Source organism: Takifugu flavidus, chromosome 16, assembly GCF_003711565.1.
Source record: "Takifugu flavidus isolate HTHZ2018 chromosome 16, ASM371156v2, whole genome shotgun sequence".
Taxonomy (NCBI): domain Eukaryota; kingdom Metazoa; phylum Chordata; class Actinopteri; order Tetraodontiformes; family Tetraodontidae; genus Takifugu; species Takifugu flavidus.
The window spans coordinates 11,091,659-11,110,785 of NC_079535.1; the positions used below are offsets into that span (position 1 = coordinate 11,091,659).

At 47.7% G+C, this 19,127-nt stretch overlaps 4 protein-coding genes across 12 annotated transcripts; 3 read left to right on the forward strand and 1 right to left on the reverse strand.

Moving 5' to 3' along the window:
- Positions 1–308: 308 nt before the first annotated feature.
- On the reverse strand, positions 309–1,696 carry fam167b (family with sequence similarity 167 member B). Its single transcript, XM_057011719.1, has 2 exons — positions 1,356–1,696; positions 309–1,226 (listed from the first exon to the last, which is right to left on the reverse strand). The coding sequence occupies exons 1-2, from the start codon at positions 1,629–1,631 to the stop codon at positions 963–965; spliced, it is 540 nt and encodes a 179-aa protein (XP_056867699.1). The 5' UTR covers positions 1,632–1,696; the 3' UTR covers positions 309–962.
- Positions 1,697–2,283: 587 nt separating this feature from the next.
- zgc:154055 (uncharacterized protein LOC556036 homolog) lies at positions 2,284–7,343 on the forward strand. 6 transcript variants are annotated; one of them, XM_057011704.1, is made up of 12 exons: positions 2,286–2,874; positions 3,072–3,128; positions 3,619–3,727; positions 3,823–3,948; positions 4,503–4,676; positions 4,748–4,965; positions 5,044–5,205; positions 5,296–5,437; positions 5,641–5,861; positions 5,940–6,091; positions 6,591–6,705; positions 7,280–7,343. In XM_057011704.1, the coding sequence occupies exons 1-11, from the start codon at positions 2,690–2,692 to the stop codon at positions 6,689–6,691; spliced, it is 1,647 nt and encodes a 548-aa protein (XP_056867684.1). In that variant the 5' UTR covers positions 2,286–2,689; the 3' UTR covers positions 6,692–6,705; positions 7,280–7,343. The 6 variants fall into 6 exon arrangements, with proteins under 6 accessions (XP_056867686.1, XP_056867688.1, XP_056867684.1 ...); XM_057011705.1 differs by having other exon boundaries at positions 7,260–7,283; XM_057011706.1 differs by lacking the exon at positions 7,280–7,343 and having other exon boundaries at positions 2,284–2,874; positions 4,506–4,676; positions 6,591–6,920.
- tdh2 (L-threonine dehydrogenase 2) lies at positions 7,058–10,400 on the forward strand. 3 transcript variants are annotated; one of them, XM_057011712.1, is made up of 9 exons: positions 7,058–7,343; positions 7,423–7,653; positions 8,154–8,196; positions 8,275–8,345; positions 8,442–8,591; positions 8,664–8,854; positions 8,939–9,029; positions 9,108–9,377; positions 9,490–10,400. In XM_057011712.1, exons 2-9 carry the CDS (start codon positions 7,485–7,487, stop codon positions 9,633–9,635), a joined length of 1,131 nt encoding a protein of 376 aa, XP_056867692.1. In that variant the 5' UTR covers positions 7,058–7,343; positions 7,423–7,484; the 3' UTR covers positions 9,636–10,400. The 3 variants fall into 3 exon arrangements, with proteins under 3 accessions (XP_056867692.1, XP_056867693.1, XP_056867694.1); XM_057011713.1 differs by having other exon boundaries at positions 9,493–10,400; XM_057011714.1 differs by having other exon boundaries at positions 8,682–8,854.
- Positions 10,401–11,150: 750 nt separating this feature from the next.
- srrm1 (serine/arginine repetitive matrix 1) lies at positions 11,151–18,795 on the forward strand. 2 transcript variants are annotated; one of them, XM_057011701.1, is made up of 17 exons: positions 11,151–11,301; positions 11,960–12,049; positions 12,305–12,427; positions 14,228–14,398; positions 14,520–14,614; positions 14,698–14,913; positions 15,004–15,189; positions 15,258–15,377; positions 15,695–15,906; positions 16,099–16,176; positions 16,308–16,394; positions 16,499–16,634; positions 16,725–16,808; positions 16,898–17,371; positions 17,449–17,632; positions 17,765–17,938; positions 18,028–18,795. In XM_057011701.1, exons 1-17 carry the CDS (start codon positions 11,281–11,283, stop codon positions 18,136–18,138), a joined length of 2,562 nt encoding a protein of 853 aa, XP_056867681.1. In that variant the 5' UTR covers positions 11,151–11,280; the 3' UTR covers positions 18,139–18,795. The 2 variants fall into 2 exon arrangements, with proteins under 2 accessions (XP_056867681.1, XP_056867682.1); XM_057011702.1 differs by having other exon boundaries at positions 15,698–15,906.
- Positions 18,796–19,127: the final 332 nt, after the last annotated feature.

A 19,127-nucleotide genomic window follows, 5' to 3' on the forward strand; every position in this document is an offset into this window, starting at 1 on the left:
CGCTCGTGCTAAATATGTCGTTTACAGGCCAGACTGGGTCTAACGCACCACCTTCATGTATTTCTTTTACTCCTGCACACAAATACAAAAATGCACTTGGGCGATCACCATCTCCTAAAATGACCTAACGTGACCTTCTGCCCGGAGTGATCTGAAAGGACCAACTAAATGTCTGCTCACTGTGATGGAATGTGATCGTGCATGAACGTGGCTGCAGGACTTAAGCGGAACCATTCATATCGTGTGAGTTGCTTTAACGCCTTATGCAACATCTGTAGTGAAACAATTCATTAATTAGTGATCAGAGCTGGAAAAATGGGCAATTTTAATCATCGAGAACCAAAATAAAACTCCTTATCCGGGTAAAGTACAGGGTAGTCAACATAGATGGTCAGCATCTGGAGAAAAGGGGGAGTGACAGTTATGGCACATTTAATGCATCGCTTAGTCGTTTAATGGGGAAAAATCTCAGCAGATTCTTAAAAAATAATCACGATTCAAGATGAAAATACAAGTTCAGAGCAGTTTTTTTTATTTTTAACCAATAGACAAAATACATAATATACAAAAATATACATTTCTGGATTTTTACTGCAGCACTCGACTCCTTGTTAGTTTTCGTCTCTACCAGGGCTGCAGGGAGGCTTCTCTATTTCTGTCTGATTTGTGTCAAAGTGGAAAAAAACTCCTGTGTTCAAATGCTCCCAGACAGTCTTTAAATCACAACTACATATGATTGTGCATCACAAATCCATAATAATCGCCTGCGCTTCCTGATTTAACCTTTCACTGGCTGTTCGACACTGAAGAGCCGGAGTAGCCGGGACTCTCCTGGAGGAGATGTGCAGTGTGTTTCCCCACGTCTCCACACCAGGCAGTCCTGAAGAAGCTATTTTCATGTGAGGACACCAGGTCCAAACAGCCGCCCACAGGTGGACATGACCTCTGGCACCCGGGCAGGCCTAACACAAGGAGAAGCGCCTGGAGTTGAGGTTCATCTTGGTGAGGCCCAGGTGTTTGAGCGGGTTGGACAGGGCGAAAGCTGCCCTCATGGGGATGTCGCACAGCAGATCCGACTCTTCCTCGCACTCCTCCAGCTCGTACGTGGCGTCGTCCAGCATCTCCTTGTGCCGGTGGCAAACCTGCTCCACCTTCAGCTGGTGGATCTCCCCGCGCAGGCGGATCAGCTGGCGGGCCAGGCGGTTATCCTGGACCTGCATCTCCCTCTGTGGATACAGGAATACTCGAAGGTGGGGAAACTTTGAAAAGTGCGTATCAGTAAAATGTACAGGGTTGTGTGTTTGACATCCCGCCCAGGTGTACGGGGAATGCGCGCACCACCACCCCTCCCTCACCAGCTCTTTCCTCAGATGCTTCAAAGCGTCGTCAATCGTGTCGAAGCCGCAGATGTTGCCCACCACCACGTCCGCGTCCTCGTTTCTCCGGGGAGCAGAGACCTGCCCGGCGTCCACACCGTTCTCGGTCCAGGGTCGACTCTGGAGCCGCTCCTGCCACTCCAGGTAGGAGGGTCTGCGCGTCTGCAGCTTCAGCTTCTCCGTGAGCGCTTTCAGGCTGTCCAGATCCTCCGTGTCTCCTTCTGAGGACTCGCCTCCAAACTCTTGAAAATCCATCTGCGCGCAGGCGACCACTTCTTTTGGGAATCCGGCGTGAGGATCGGCTGCTTGGAGCGCAACAGGTCTCCTGCCTTCCTTTATATGCAGACAGGACCGCCCATTTCACACAGTCGGAGGCCGGATTGAGGCTGGATCGTTTCTTTCGGAGTTATTTAGAAGCAGCGAGGTCACTAGTTTCCCCTCATTATATCGATGACATAAAGGACCGTTTTTAGAATGATTGTAAAAATGAGTAAATCTTTTTTTTTCAGGTTCAAGTTTGCTTGAGGCTTTTACTTAAAATAAACGTCGGGATTATGAATCTGCGACATTTTAATTCATTTTTCTTCTAATTTAAACTATACACAATTTTCTTTATATATACCACTGGCTTCTTTTCTCTATCCATTTAGTTTCAATGCCTATATTTCTTTTAATTTGGTTATAATTGGGACCTAAGTAATAATTTTCATGCAAGTGTTGATTGATATGACAAATAAAGGACCTTAAACCTGGAGCCTTAAACGGGTGGATTGTTCTGTATCATACTGATACGACAAAAATGCGTCAAAAGAATAATGCGGGGGGCAAAGATTCGTGTTATAGCTGATAAATGAGTTTTTATGTCGGCTAACCTGCCGTTTAATCATTATTATCATTATGGGCGCGTCATACCGAATTCACCCCACATCTCTGCTTCCACCTAGTGGCCATTTGTTATATGACACATCACATCACTTCTAGTTCCTCTTTTGTGCAGTGTTCAAAAACTTCGCCCTCCAACGCATGACACATGTCAGCCTCACAGGAAACTTGCACTTCCGTCTTCTGTGGCTCACGTTTACATTTCAGAACCCTTTCGTGCTGAGCCACATGTGTGGAAACAGGCGTAGTTCAACTATGCGCAGAAAAAAACGCCTACTTATAGACCCCTTATCAGCCGACAGAAAGAGCGCATCTGCAGTCGTACCCAGCCGAGAGGACGCACGGGGATCCCGCTTTCATTTTCTCACCAGACTCGAGGAAGTGATTTCAAGTCGGTAGCAGAAGTTCCGGAGGGAAGCCCAAAAGGAGGAATGGAGTTTTCTGAGCACATCAAGACGGCCAACGTGGAGGATGTTGTCCTCCAGCAGCCGCCGCACCCGCCTTGCAGAGGGACGCTGTGTATCACCGGCCACCACCTGCTCTTCTCGGAGCGAGCGGAGGGCAGCTCCCGGCAGGTCCTGCTGCTCCTCAGAAACGTGGACGCCATCGAGAAAAGGTGAGAGGAGGAGAGCATCGCTGTCTCTTAAAGTTCCACTGCTTAACCTCAACAATGATAACGCCGCATAAATCAAATCAAGTCTGCAATGATGACGTTGTAAACGTGTAACTATTATAGGACTAATTGCTAAGATGATTCTGTCTCCACTCACCGTCTAATTACTGTCTAATTATTCCTCAAACTCTCTGAACCAGTGTGGAAAACCTCTGGGCCTATTCAGGCCTCTACTCTAACACAGCCCAGAGTGAAAGGTTGGACACCCTCATTGATGCTGCGGCTGCTGCTCAGTCACATCTGCTAACAGCAGCTCTGTTTTCCTGCACACACTCACAGCGTGGGCTTGCTATACTAACGAAGGCTTTTTCATGAGCTATTTCAGTTTGGGATCGGGAAAAGTGAAAGAGAACGAAAAAACTTCCAGTTGCAGATGATTAATCCATGTTTATGTATCAATTTTCTGTCCCACTGTCCAGAATAACCTAAATACATTTAACCTACAGCAACCACATACCCGCCTTAACCTTGACCTTAAACCTAGAACAAAGACTCAAACAGCCATTTGTAGTTGGACACAGACGCACACACACATGCACGCACACGCGCGCAGATTTGTTTTTCTGCTGCAAGTAAAAATTTCTGCCACGCTAAAGCACAAAACTGTCATTTTGCCCTCTTGCATTGTTTTCACAATTTGTGTGTGTGTATGTGTGTGCGTGTGTGTGTGTGTGTGTGTGTGTGTAGGCTATTGGGATCTTCCGGGACCATTAAGATTAAGTGTAAAGACCTCCAGGTTCTCCACCTTGACATCCCAGGCATGGAGCGGTGTCTCAACATCGCCCACTCTATTGAGGTACAATAACAGATCTAATTGTCCCCCTTTTTTACCCCCCCCCCCCCCCCCCCCCGTGTTTTATGGATTATTCACACCGATGTCTCTCTGTCCAGACCCTGTCCTCCCTGGACACCGTGTCAGAGATGTACCCGTTCTTTTACAGACCCTCCGGCCTCAGCCTGCAGGACCCGTGGGGCCTCTCATCCCCTGAAACCTTCTACAGCCAAATGAAGGAGCTTGTAAGCAACATCTAAACTTGTTTGTCTGCAGAGTCTGAGGGGCAACGTTCCTCCAATGATACGACATCCACACGGCAGGAAAACGCCATGGAAACTGAACATGGGGGTCAAGAGTCAGGATATCCTTATGGCTTAGCTTTCATTTGTTTTTCATTTTTGCAGAAGGTCCCGCTCACTGATTGTGTGTGTATTTAAAACACACACTCGCACCTTCCTGTGGGGCTAGCATGTTGCTAGGGTGAGACCTTGGAGGCACCACTGTTTGGCCTGTTTCGTAGGAACCATGTTCCAACATCTGTTGCCATGTCGCTGCCCTTTTACACAGAACCGCCTTTTATTTTATCAAAGATTTTCTTTGTACTTTCAAGCGCTGAGCAATAAATACGAGCTCAGATAAGTTTATGGCCTTAGAAAAACACCCAGCCAACCAATATTAACCACGCTTAAGCTAGAGGTTTCCCTTGTGAGTCAAGGTTTGCTTTATAGTTTAAGGACAACCCTTCAAAGCAGCAGCTGTCTCCTCTCCTGTGTGGCTGAATGTGTTCCGTCTGCAGCAGGACAGGTGGCGGCTGAGCACGGTCAACAGAGACTACTCGGTGTGTCCCTCCTACCCTCCAGCCGTCATCGTCCCCAAGGACGTGGACGACGAGATGCTGAGGAAGGTGGCCAAGTTCAGACAGGGGGGACGCTTCCCTGTCCTCTGCTATCATCACAGGAAGAACGGGACGGTCAGGTGCTTTCTATAAATTCATTTTAAATATGCGGGTTTGCCAACTGAAGCGAGCCTCTGGTCCGACAGGTGATCGTGCGCAGCAGCCAGCCGCTGACCGGACCCAACAGGAGGCGCTGCGGAGAGGACGAACACCTCCTTCAATCGGTGCTCGACGGCGCCGACAGAGGCTATATTATCGACACGCGCTCCAGCCAGCAGGCCCAGCAGGCGCGGATGGCGGGCGGAGGGTTTGAATCCAAGTCATCCTACAGCTGCTGGAAGAGGCTCCACAGACCGATGGAAAAGTGAGTGAGTAGATTTGGAAGGGAGGGCCCGACTGGGCCGCTGCTCAGGCCTATTTGTGATGTCACACGCGTGCTCAGGGGTAAGGCGCTGCAGGAGAGCCTGATCAAGGTGGTGGAAGCCTGCGGAGACGGATCCCACAACGTGGACCGCTGGCTCAGCAAGCTGGAGAATTCACGGTGGCTAACTAACGTCCAGACCGCTCTGTCCACAGCTGGGCTACTGGCAGAGTGTGTGGAGAGGTGAAAGACAAGCAAACAAACAAACAAAGACTCCTTCTGCTAAAAAAAAACAAGTTGGGAGACCCTGAAGCTTGTTTTGTTTTTTTACAGAGACGGTCATTCAGTTCTGATTCACGGCTCCGATGGGACAGACTCCACCTTGGTCATCAGCACTCTGGCCCAGCTCATCATGGACCCATGCTGTCGCACTCTGGAAGGCTTCCTGGCGCTGGTGGAGAGGGAGTGGATACAGGTGATGCACGTGTCCATGCGGGGAAGCGCGCCTGGATCGTGTCCCCAAATCTGAAAACATTTAAAGATGCTGCTCAGCCATTTCTATGGTGGTGTTGCCTCACAGTCTGACCCATTCAGGAAACAGCACTTTCCTGTTTTCTGCTGTGGAGTTTGCATGACTTGCATGAAGCTGCACGTAGGTCTAAAACTGCGTTTCCCCAGGCAGGACACCCGTTCCAGCGGCGATGTGCACATTCGGCCTACTCCCACGCCCGCATCCAGCAGGAATCCCCGTCCTTCCTGCTCCTGCTGGACTGTGTCTGGCAGCTATGGCACCAGTTCCCCCTGGCTCTGGGCTTCTCCGAGGCGCTGCTGCTGAAGCTGGCCAACGAGGCCTATGCGTCCAACTATGGCACCTTCCTTTGCAACAGACACCAGGAGCGGTGAGTTCACCGGCTCAGGACCCAGACTCAGAACCTGATCTGATCTGACCTGTCGTTCTGATTCACCCTTCCACTCAGATGTGCCCTGGGGGTGATGGAGAACACCCACTGCTTGTTCCAAGCCCTGTTGAAGCCCACAGAGAGGGAGACCTACTCCAACCCGCTGTATGAGCGTACTGAGCTAGCGATCTGGCCCTCGGTGCACCCTCAGTCCCTGCAGCTTTGGAGAGGTAAAGAGTGATCGTGTAAGCGAGCTGGAGTCACCGCGTGGGCTTCCGGTGGCGTGCTGAATGATGTCCGCATATATTTTTGTGAATGTTTTTCCTCAGATGTGTTTCCATCAGATGCACCTAGATGAACTGCAGCCACTCACTGACTCTTTAAGGTTATGGTTTAGAACTGCGTAGACGAGGGGAAAGTGCGCAGCTAATGCTAAGTGTTCGGCGCGCGTCCTCAGCCATGCAAGCGGATGCAGTCTCCGCACACAAAACCACACTCTGAGAACGTACTACAGGTCATTTGATGAAACCCCAGCTGATGTAACAGCAAAACACTTAGTTGGAAAGTGTTTCGAAATAATGCTTAAATATTGCAGTGATGGGTGTGAAGCCAACAGGTAGTGGGTTTCTTGTGCAACTCTACAGTTGTTGCCTGTCGAGGTTGAGTCACATGTGAATTTGTAGAATTGCGCCATTGATTCTGAAACCTGCTTCTTCCTCTGCTCTCGAGGCTTCTTCCTCAGGTGGACGGAGGAGGCTCGCCACCTGGAACAGGCTCAGGAGGAAATAAGGAACATGGTCCTCGCCTGGGGGAAGCTGGCACTCAGCTGACATCCGCTCGGCCCGTGAGCAGGAAGTTTTACAGCGTTCCAAACAGCAGTATTTAATTGTAAAAAATCTCAAAATGGAACAGTGGTTGTTTATTTTCACCACCTCCAGTGTCTTTAAAACGGATCGTTTGCCATAACCTTTCGTTTTTAAGGCTTATTGTAAAGTTGTGTTGCGCGGAGCTTTTTGTAACTCGCTCTAATTAATAAACACGAAGGGAAAGAAAATCCAACTATCTGACACTTATTTGATGATAAATATGTGTAGAGGATGGCAGGACATTGTCCCAGTCCTGTTAAGCTCAGCTAAACTGCCATCACAATGTAAATCCCTCTGCTAGTCAGCATGTTTGCGCACACGGAGCTTTGCAGGCTGGAGACTGTAGTTCTCTTCAATCAAGAGCCACAGGCCCCCCAGTGATTAAACAAGTGGAGCAGAACAACAAAGCCCAGCACGAACCTCTACCTCGGCTTATTTACCCAGTGTTTACTGGGTGGAAAACTTGACTTCCTCAATGCCTCGACGGCGCTCTCCTCGGATGTCAGATGTCTCCTTTCTTCTTTTATTCTAGTCGTTTTGGATGTTTTTCAGCAAAGTGACACCGGCTGGACCAAAACCCACCCGTCTGGGATTCCTGAGATTGGTCAGAACCCAGGTAAAAACCCGATTCTCTCTCCCCTCTTCGTACGCGCCCTGTTGTTTTTAACGCTGCGTGTTCACGGCTCGCCGATCAGGACCCGAGATTTCATCTGATCCCTTTGACACATTCCGACTTTCCTCCGGGCGGCTGGCGGACATGAAGCCACCGGCGTGCGTCCGCGCGGCGGCTGCCTTGGGCCTGTCTTGCCAGGGCTGTCTCAGGTTCGGCGGTTTCAGTTCTTGGCGCAGGCAGATGAGCAGGTGGAACGACCAGGAGAACTGCTGCCCACAGCCTCCTCAAGAAGCCCCCCGGATCCTCATCACAGGTACTTTCCTGGCTCTCTCCTGCTCACGTGCACTTTCTGCGTCCCGCGGCTTCCTTTCACGGTCGGGTTTTGCTCGAGTCGAGTTTTAAGCCGCTGTTCTGGAATTTCTAAAGGCTTTTTTTTTTTTTTAAGGGCTTCATCTTTAATCATTTCCACTTTGCATCATAGTTTGGAAATTTAACGGAAGGCTATCAAAGCGTCAGAGGCATGAATGGAGCACGGCAGACACGTGCTATTGTTTTCGAGTTGTTTTCATTGTACATTTTTTTGACTCACCACAAAAGGGGCGCACACAAGCAGTTCCCGCTGGCATAAAAGAGCGGCTGAGGGGCTGCGGGGCAGAATAATGCCTGAGCCTTGCTGTCGGTGCCAGGATAAAGCTTTGGAGCAAACAAAGCAAGATGACGCGTGCGCGTGCCAGAACCGTGCCTTTCTTTTTCCACTCTCCTTTTTTTGGGGGGGTGTTTTGACTGACTAAAAATCAGTGCCGGTCTCTGCAGGTGGCCTCGGGCAGTTAGGTGTGGGACTGGCGCAGATGCTGAGGTGAGACTGTGAAATCCTGGAATTCCAGGGACCTTGAAATCAAGCAAAAGTGTCACCTTATCTGTGATGATGCCTCAGGAAGCAGTACGGGACGGATAATGTGATCCTCTCCGACATCAAGAAGCCTTCGCCTGATGTTTATAAGAGCGGTATGAGACTTTTTTTGTTTTGTTTTTAATAAAAGGAACCTTCTAAATTGACTCCTCCTTCTCGCAGTTTTAAATTTCCCCTTCTTTGTCCATCAGGCCCGTTTGTTTACGCCGACGTGCTGGACTACAAACTTCTCCGGGAGCTGATCGTGAATAACCGCATCACTTGGCTGGTGCACTACAGCGCGCTGCTGAGCGCCGTGGGCGAGGCCAACGTGGCTTTGGCGCGCAAGATCAACATCACAGGTCTGCTGAATGCACACGCCATCAACGCGCAGGGCCTTTTGTAGGATTTTAATGTTTACACTCCACTTTGAGGTTCTGTTGTCCATCTAGGCCTTCACAATGTGCTAGACTTGGCTCTGGAGAACTGCCTGCGCCTCTTTGTCCCCAGCACCATAGGAGCCTTTGGGCCATCTTCCCCACGTGACCCAGCCCCTGACCTCTGCGTGCAAAGGCCTCGAACTATCTACGGTGTGTCCAAAGTGCACGGAGAGCTGATGGGAGAGGTGAGACAGTCATCCGGGCTATTCACACATCCACAAGCCCTTCATGTACCCCTGTCTCATTGGTCCTTGCCTGTTTCTTTTCAGTATCTCCATCATAAATATGGTCTTGACTTCCGTTGCCTACGTTACCCCGGTGTTATATCGGTCAACACAACTCCCGGAGGAGGAACCACAGGTGCTGCACCGATTCTTCACCCCACATGATTCGGCGCAACCAGCCCAGTAGGAGCACTTTCCACCTTTGTCTCCACAGATTATGCAGTTCAGATCTTCCACGACGCTCTCAGCACGGGCCACCACGAGTGTTACCTGCGTCCCGAAACGCGCCTCCCCATGATGCACATCGCCGACTGCCACCGCGCCACGGTGGAGTTCATGCAGGCGCCGGAGTGCCAGCTGACGCTGCGGACCTACAACATTGCAGCCATGAGCTTCACGCCCGAGGAGGTGGCCCAAGAGATCCGCAAGCATCTGCCTCACCTCAAGGTCACCTACAATCCTGATGTAGTCCGCCAGAGCATTGGTGAGAGGCTGCACCAGCCATCCATCATCCATCCGTCTGTCTGTCTCTCTGTCTGTCCGTCCTTCCGTCCGTCCATCCACCCATCTGTCCATCCATCCATCCTCTTTCACAGCAGACAGCTGGCCTGTGAGGTTCGATGACTCCAATGCCAGGAGAGACTGGGGATGGACGCCTGTGTTCGGCCTGGAGGAGCTGGTCACAGACATGCTAAACTCCATCCAGAGCAGGAGGGCAAAAGAAGGTTTGCCTGCCAGCTAGCAAAACGGCACCTTTGACTTTACCTTCGGCCTGCAGCCACCGGACAAACGTGTCCTTCACCCTCATGGACTGTCCTGTAGCTCTGGAACATCACCCCTCGGGGTTGTGAAGAAGCTTATTGATCTACAGGGCAACTCTCACCTGTGCATATTTTAGTATTTTCAGGGATTCTTTATTGACAAACCTTTGTCTTTGGTTTTTTTTTAGCCTTCTTGACGGCGTCCTCACCATTTATTGCACATTGATATGTTCAGAATCGTGCAAATGTTGTGCTCATCGCTGTTTAGTCATAACAATATGGACCTGACACATTGTATTATCAAATCAGCGTTAAAAATGGAAAATTGGACAACATATAAAACTGACCTACCCTTGCTGTGGACTCTCATAACAACACACCTTTATTTTACTCTTTGCCAGATGTGTGAGTTTGGTTATGAGTACAGAGGAAGCCTTTTTTTTTTACTAGATCTGTGGTAACACATAAAAATAGGAAAGATGTGGATCTACTTATTAACAACAACAGGCATTGATGCTGTTGATGACAACAAACGTATCAAAGAATAGATTATTTTAAGCACCTTAATACTTCCATGTTTGTGGGGGTTTTTTAGATCAGTGATAGTGCTGCCAAAACTATTCAACATTAACTCTGAAAAGGCTGATTGATCATTTTTGTCATTTTTTTTTTAGCAAACCTGTTCCTTTTGCTGCCTTTCTGTTGTGAATAAATTTTCTGTGAGCCTTGAAGATTTTGGAAGGAAATCCTCTATTCTGTCATTTTTTTTGGTTTAATATTAAATTGGTTACTAGTTGATTGATCATTGCTAAAATAATGGACAGATCTGTTGATTGTGTCCACGGTGTCGTCGCACCACCAATTGCTCTAGCCTGTCAGAGGGATGAATTAAAAGTACCTTCACTTAAAAAGGTGCGTTTATTACATATAAGCTACACTGAAAAAGCTTTTCAAAGAAAACTTTTTTTTAATCAATCAGCTATTTTTTAGAAAATAATTTTCCTCACAATATCGACTGCTTTAGATATTAAACAATACCAAAACTGTTGATCTTCACGTTGATTTCAACATCCTGTCTTATTATTAATTCTGACGTTGAAGTCTTCAGTGTGTTGTAAAAGTGTGAATTTTCAACACCCACTTGTACAGAATCCAATCACTCGCTTTCTGTACATATTTGGGTAAAATGTGGTTCATGGACACAGCAATTGAATTAGAAACCAAATCAACTGTGTGGAAGGCATGCTTGGCCACATGAGGAAATCAAAAGAAGTTGACCCTTGACCTTTGGGAACACCTGTCTAATATATGATCTTAAAGACAATCAAGCTCATCCAATTGATGTGGCCTGGCCGACACCACATCCTGAATCCTCCCGGATCAATGTATTACTGCTCAACGTCAACATTTACTTTCTTTTTGTCGCCTCGACCTGTAGATTGAAACGCTCTCCATTGTCAACCCCCGTTTCGGCCCATTAGCGCCACCTACTGGGTCGGAGTATGGGCGTAATTCCCGTTTCTACCGCTAGAGGCGCACCCGTCATCCGGCTCTCGGTCTATTAAACGTCTTCAGTGTGAAACACGTCTTTCTGAGTAGTCACAGTTAATATTCATTTCTCCGAATATGGACGCGGGGTTTTTCCGCGTAAGTATTTAACATTATGCAGTATTGTCTTGCCGAAAACGTTAATGCAGCTAGACTCGATATTATGACATTTAAATGCAGAATCCTCCGCGGCGGATGAGGGCCTCGCATTCGGAAGCATACGGCGTGGGCTCCGTCTATCCTTTGATGAAACATTCGGCTCGTTTTGAGTTTCCTCGGTGTTGTTTTTAACCCAATATTACAAACTAGAGGCGCATGCTATTCTATAGATAAGTATGATGCAAAAGTTTCTCAAAATAAATCGCTATCTGACTTCAGATAGCAGTGGTTGCACTTCTCCCGCTAGTGGCAGGTTTGCTCGCCATGATAAAGATGGCGTCCAACGGAGCGTCTTCTTTTAAATCCGTGATCGCTATTTAGCCCGTTAAAGCTGGACTTGGTAATGCCTAATGTTGATATATACTCGTGGAAGACTTTCCTGGTTTCATTTGTACTGCAAGTGGTCAAATGTGACCTAGTAATGTGTTGGTAATAGTCTGCCCAGTTTCCTTAGCATTAGCTTACCTTGACTTGCGTCTCATTTGACTCGCTGCGATCGGCATGATGAAGACGTCGTTTTTCCGAAATAAAGACAGATATTCGATGCAGAATGCCATTCTGTGTTGTAATTCGTTGTAATTTGTATGTTTGTTTTCAGGGCACTAGTGCGGAGCAAGACAACCGGTTCAGCAACAAGCAGAAGAAACTACTGAAACAACTGAAATTTGCAGAATGCCTGGACAAAAAGGTAAATCATTTGCTGCTTTGCCTAATTTACACGCTAGATTTTGACAGTAGCATGTTGCTTAAGCAGGACCAGACGTATTTGGACAATATCACAGTTCCATTTTGCCATTATGAAACCAGATATAATGCATTGGAGTGCATTGTGTGTGTGCACCAGTGTTAAATGTGACACCCTTATTTGTGAAACCTGCCACTTTTTCAACACTGTAACACTAATATTTTACTCAACCTTTCTCTCTGCTTGTTCTGTGTTCAGGTTGACATGACCAAAGTGAACCTGGAAGTCATCAAACCTTGGATTACTAAGCGAGTGAATGACATTCTAGGCTTCGAGGATGATGTCGTTATAGAGTTTATATTTAACCAGCTTGAGGAGAAGGTAATGTCATATTTTTATTTATTTTTTCGTAGTGGGTTTTTTTGGTTTGGTTTTGGTTTTTCCCAGACGTGTCAGAACTTTGAGGCTATTACATAGGGAAGGGATACAAGCACAAAGTAGCACATCCTAGTCAAATTCAATGGGTAAAGTAACAATTGGTGTAAAGCAGAATGACGTGATCATGTTTTGCTGTTATGTGACAACATGCCTTTATTCAGCAGCCTTCTAATGATGATGTGATTTATGATTTAAAAGGCCTCAACCAATATGGATGTTATACCTTGCAACAGAAGTATAGCACCAACATCTAATTAGCTCTCTCCTGAGCCCAAAGTCACTGAGCCCAACTCTGTCTTCATGATGCAGTGTGTGGTTTGAGGTGAGTTTGAAGCAGGGATCACCTATATCATTTTAGTGAGAGACACAACACCTGAGTCCTATTCTACATACAGTTGCCTATGTTGCATTGCATAGATCTGGAGTGCACCTTTAACATTGGTCAGCCTCCTCCTAGCATCATTAAAGTAGGATTGGAATGAGAGCGTTCATAAAAATGCGACTGCTTTTACCATCATTATGGACCCCCTGCTTGTATTCTTTAAAGAGAATTTTAAATGTTGCTAGTGTGTCCAACAGAAAATGGACACTGAAACTTGCTTTCGACCCTGTGACCATGCGCAGGGTGCTACTTAAACAGCCTCGGTGTATTTCCAATAGCAAGTGCCAGTGTTTTGATCCGTACCAGTAGTGTTGCGACATACTTGATGTCTTGCAGAATATATTTTCAGTTTGACTCGACCTTTAAAACTATTTTGATGAACAAATGAGGCTCGTGAGATGCTCTGCTGGTCCTGTTGACAATGAGTGATAATGTCTTGATGAGGATATTGATAAAATCTACAGTTGCAACTACTAAAACATTCCTTTTTGTTTCTAATCGTTTTCTCTAACTTCGTGTCAAACTACTTGACAGGCGGGTGATGGGTAATTCCCATCACACAGGATTGAGCTTGGAAAAAGATGGAACACAGGGTTTGATTAGGCAATGCTAATAGATGAATTCTTTTTTAGAAATGTCAAATCAAATGCTGTTTCTGGGTGATATTTTTGATTCTGTCTTAGCCTTTTTAGGGTATTGGGAGGGCTGTTGAAGCTAAGTTTAAAGGGCACTGTTGTGTTATTTCTATAACCTTTTTGTATAACTGTGTACTCATTATTGCTTGTTCATCTCTTGCAATTTAGATAAATGATATAACATTAAGCTCATGGTGGTTGAGTCTCAAGCAGTAGGGAGGCGGAAGCAAGCCAAGGGAGCTCCGTGCCCACTGATCCCACGGGACTCACTGAAGACACCGGAACTGTACTTGCAGTGTTGGGTTTTAAAGCACTCTGTATTGTGGCTATTTGTTTAACTCCTGACGTTTGGACAACAAGGGGTGGGGTGGGACACAGCATTGGGCAGTTACTGGGATAGTACTGAGGAAATAATAGTTCTTGTTTAATAAGAGTTTTCTGATTGCATATTTGGGGAATAACAGTCACATTGATATCAGCTGCATGCAGGCTATATCTGTAGATATATCTCCCCCCACAAACTCGCACTCTCTTTTTGTTGTGGTTTTTTAATGAGGCTTTGCTAGGTAATTGGATCTAAGTATTCTTTTTAAAACAAAACAAGACCGTGTAACTACACAGTGACATGAATAGTTTAGCAAAGACTATAGCCTCTCCCCGTCATAGTTTCCATTCAATTAATGCTCATATGCTGCTTTTTCTCCCTTTTCAATGTGTGTGTTACAGCACCCAGATGCCAAGATGATGCAGATCAATCTGACGGGCTTCTTGAATGGCAAAAATGCTCGGGAGTTCTTGAAGGATCTGTGGCCCTTGTTGCTCAGTGCCCAGGAGAACATAGCAGGCATCCCTTCAGTTTTCCTGGAACAGAAGAAAGAGGAAATTAGACAAAGACAGGTTGGTAAAATGCTCATCGGTCTAATAACGTGCTGGAGTTAAACGTGTTTGTGAAGGACAAACGTCCCGTTTGTAGAGGTGCATCCTTGGAATCGATGAGTCTGTTTGTTTTTCCTGTAAGATTGAACAGGAGAAGCTTGCGTCGCTGAAAAAGGTTGATGAAAGCAAGAAGGAAAAGGACACGAGAGAGAGGGCCCAGTCCAGGAGCCCAAGAAGGTAAAAAGACGGCACTTAAATGTGGATGTTTTCAAAGCCGGTCTCCAAATGCACTATTAAACAGCTCTTTCCCTTGTGTTCAGACGAAAGACAAAGTCACCATCTCCACGGCGACGGTCGCCAGCAAAGCGGGAAAGAAAGCGCAGCTTGTCACACTCTCCCAGGCGTAAACCCAGTCCAGCTGCAGCTGCTTCACCACCACCACTCATGCAGATGGCCACCAAACCAGTGGAGCAGTTGGTAGAGCCCGAAGTATCCGGGAGAGCCTCACCAGAACCAGTTATCCAAGACACTACCCGGTTTGTTACATACTTGACATCAAGTTTGGGGATTTGCCGTTCAGAAAAATACAAATGTTGAGGCTTTAATCTCTTCTTTTATGCCTGTAGTGACACAGTGGTTGAGGTGAAGAAAGTAGAAGCTTTAAATGAAGTCAAAGAAGCTTCTCCAGAGAAGCCGCAGAAGAAAGAAGAACCGCCGCGTTCCCGGGAAAAGGAGCGGGACGTCAGGAGAGAGAGGCCACACCACCGCTCTCGCTCTCATTCCCGCTCTCGCCGCCGACGGTCCCGTTCTAGGTAACATCCAGGCTTATTTATAAAATTAAAAATTCTGATCTACTCTGACTAATCCATCACTTTTCCAGGTCTTACTCTCCGAGAAGAAGACAGAGTCCGAGAAGGAGAATGTCTCCTCGTCGCAGGAGCCCCCCGAGACGTGGGCCAACGGCCTCTAGGCACAGACACAGACGTTCTCCTGTCCGCAGGTCGGTGACACAACTAAAGACAATTACCTTTTACTGCTTGTGTAAAGAGTAGGCCGTTTTCCAAATGTCTTTTTAATGCTTTAAAAAAAAAACGACTCATAATTTTCAATGAACAATGTAAATATAAAGTGAGTTATAGCTTTCACTGTTTTCAATTATTTTCTATAAATATTTTAAACACTGCAGCCAAATGAGTGAAAAGATGTCCTGTGTAGACTGTTTATGTAATTGATATTAAGAATGTCTTCATTGTCTAAACTATGAATTGCTGATGGTTCAAATTTGGATCATTAAATGTTTTTACATGATCTCTCCAGCAGGAGGCGCTCTCGCTCCGCCTCATCAAGTGGCAGCAGCTCCTCCGGCTCCCCCTCACCTAAAAAGGCAGTGAAACGCGTATCAAGCACACCACCTCGCAAACAGGGTCATCATCTTGAGGCCTCTGTGAGCCCTTCAGGCAAAGACAGGCGATCGCCTTCACCACGGGCCAGGAGGGGCCGAGCTTCTGCATCCCCCCCCAGATCATCTGGTAGGGTCATTACAATCTTTTTACTGCCCTATTGGCAAACATTTACACCAAACTTTAGAAAGTGCTTCATCTCAAAGATTTAGGGGATTATAATTTTTTTGCTAAATTTTGTAAATTGGGGTTTTAGAATTGGTGTGAATTTATGGCGCAGAAGAATGTTTCTCATTAAAACAACCCAAAAACTTTTCATAGGTTTCAAGCGAAAACCAGAAAGGGGCGACTCTTCCTCTGATAACGTCAAGGCTCGACCTTCCGACGCATCCGAGTCTGGTAAAAAAACAACTTTCAAGTTGGCTTTTAAACAATGCTAAATGGTCCTTTGATTGGAATCGTCATCGCCAGTTCCCGTAGCTCCGCTTTGCCTGGTTCTTCTGCCACTGATGGGAGACTTTTCATTTCAGATGAGGATAAAAACGGGAAAGGAGCAGCGACGGATTCGGTGCAGCAACGCCGCCAGTATCGCAGGCAGAATCAGGAGTCGTCCTCAGGTGGGAAGAATTGCATCGCCATCCCTTCCATCCCCCAAACCTGCCGTCGCCTAGACTACAGGCTCATCACATGCATCACCTTTTGATTATCCGTCTCTCTTTAGATACAGGATCATCCTCTTCTGAGGACGAGGCGCCCAGTAGGCCAAAATCTGGGCCAAGTGCCAGAAACGGAGAGGTCAGAAGGAGGCGTAGTCGTACGCCTTCCCCGCGGCGGCGCCATAGAGACGTCTCGCCTAGGTCAGTCGATCTGCTTGGATGATTCGCCTCGCTGCTCTGCCACGGTGCCAGTTAAGCTCAAAACTCATCCTTCGGGGTTTGTGTTTCTAGGAAAAGGCGGTCTCCTTCTCCTGGACGAAGGCGGCGCTCTCCTTCACCTCCACGCCGCCGCCGCTCTCCATCTCCGAGACGAAGGTATGGATATGTACATACATATATACATTCTCCAGGGGCGGGGATTCATTATAACAGCGCGTTCAAATCTGACCGAATCCGAATTGCAGGTCTCCGTCTCCGCCGCCCCGTCGTCGCTCTCCGTCACCGAGGCGATATTCTCCCCCCATCCAGCGTCGCTACAGCCCCTCCCCTCTGCCGCCACAGAAGCGGAGGTTGTCCAGCTCTCCCGTCAGGCGCTCCCCTCCCATGGCCAAGCGTCGGCCCTCCAGGTCTCCCAAGCGCCGGGGTTCTCCTCCTCAGAGAAGGCGCTCGCCTCCGTTCTCCCAGTCTCCACCCAGACACAGGAGGAGCCCGGTGGCTGCCCGGAGGAGCCGAGACACCCGATCCCCGGGCGCCGCCCCCAGCCGCCTCTCTCCTTCCCCCGCAAACCGCGGCCACGCTCTGAGGCGTTCCGCCAGTCCTCAAGGGCGTTTTGATTCCTCCGGCACGTCTCCGTTCAGCCAGAGGAGAAAATCTCCTCCCCACAGTGGCAAACCCATCCGCAGAGTGTCGCGAACCCCGGAGCCGCGCAGCAACCCCAGGTAAGCTCACCGCCGACGCTTTTAGCACACGTACTTTTCCAGAGTCGCTCTTGAATTTCCCGTTCTTCCCTCTTCAGACAATCTCCAAGTCCTCAGCCCATGAGAACTGCTTCCTCTAGATCTGTCTCGCCTCCACCAGCCACTCTCAAACGTCCAGCGGCTGCATCCGCCTCCCCGTCACCAACTCGCTCAACCAGCGCCTCTCCGCCGCCGCCGGCCAAAAAGGCCAGCAGTGGCTCAGGGAGTCGATCCCCAAGCAAGGTTAGATATTCCCAGTGTTCCCAGTGGGCGTCAGAAGTCCCTGGTTGTGTGGAACGATTGTCAGCGGACCCTTCTTGTTGAGTTGCTCTCTCTCAGGCTGGGACGCCACTAACTAAAGGTTTGTTGTTCCAGACTTCGGACGTTGAGGGAGGCGGCAAGAAGAAGAAGAAGAAGAAGGAAAAGAAACACAAAAAAGACAAGAAGCATAAGAAGCACAAGAAGCATAAGAAAGAGAAGAGCGGAGGTGCCGCAGCTGGGGATGGACAGGAAGTCCAGCCCGCGGAGGAGGACGGAGACTCAAGAAAGGTAGGTCAGAGGTCCTCTTTTAATCCTGAATCATCTGGACGGTGAACATTCACACCGGTGCTCATTGGCTGTTAATTCCGGTTTTGCAGGATTCTGAGAGCGAAGCGGACGATGGCTTGGACGATCTGGAGAAGCACCTGAGGGAAAAGGCTCTGCGCTCCATGAGAAAGGCCCAGCTGTCTCCATCCCAGATGTCCTGAAAACATTGTTTCCACATTAATGACCTGGTTCAGCTTTAGAATGTACAAATTGTTAGGTCTTTTTTTTTTTCTTCTTTTTTTAAGGAATTTGTTTGCTACATTCTGAAGGGTGTGTTAATTAGGTTTGTTCTTTGGTGTTTTCTGGAAACTGTAAAAACAACCTGCGTTATATCCATATTTTCCACATGTCGAGCAGGGTTCAGAGGTTTAAAGGTCTCTCCTAACAGCAGCTTCGTTTGAGAAAGGATCGCATGAGCATTGATTGTCTCTAATGCATGAACATTATGGAAATACAGAGGAAAACAAGCACACCTGTTACCTTTTGAGTTCAAGCAGCTGTTTGAACTCCTGGCGGCCCGTAACGGTGTTTTCTCCCACGTCGTCGATAAATAGAGGTATTTGGCATTGTTTAACCTGCTGTTACTTGATTTGGACATTTTGTTTCCAAGACTGAAAAAAGATCTGATGTAACCCCATTTGCTTTTGCCCCCCCTCCCCCTCTCTTTCCCCCTCCAAAAAAAAAAGACCCCAGTAAGATTTTACTTTGACAAATGTGCACCAAGCTAATCTCTGTGGAACTGCTATGATTTGTATTTAGTACCCCTGACTCTTGTCATACTGTCATCCTTTCGAATTAAAGTGTTTTATAGAATCTGCTTTGGACTGATTGTAAGTTGTTTGTCCTGGGGGGGGCTGGCTGGACAGTTTTGGTAAAATGAAAAGCAAAGTGAAGACATTCAGACACGTTCGACCTTTGTTGGCTGCCCAGGTCCATTTAAAGATTCTAAATATCTAAGCTGAGATGGTTTTGAAGCTATTTTGTGACCCTGCCAATAAAGGTTCTGAACGTTATAGCTGAAAGTTGAGTCTAAAACGAAACTCGGGGGTTAATGGGGAAAAACCTGGTAATTCTGTCACTTCAACTGGGGGTTGGGACGGGGGGGGGCTGAACCCTCCCAGCATGAATCCTCCCTTCGAACCCTCCCACA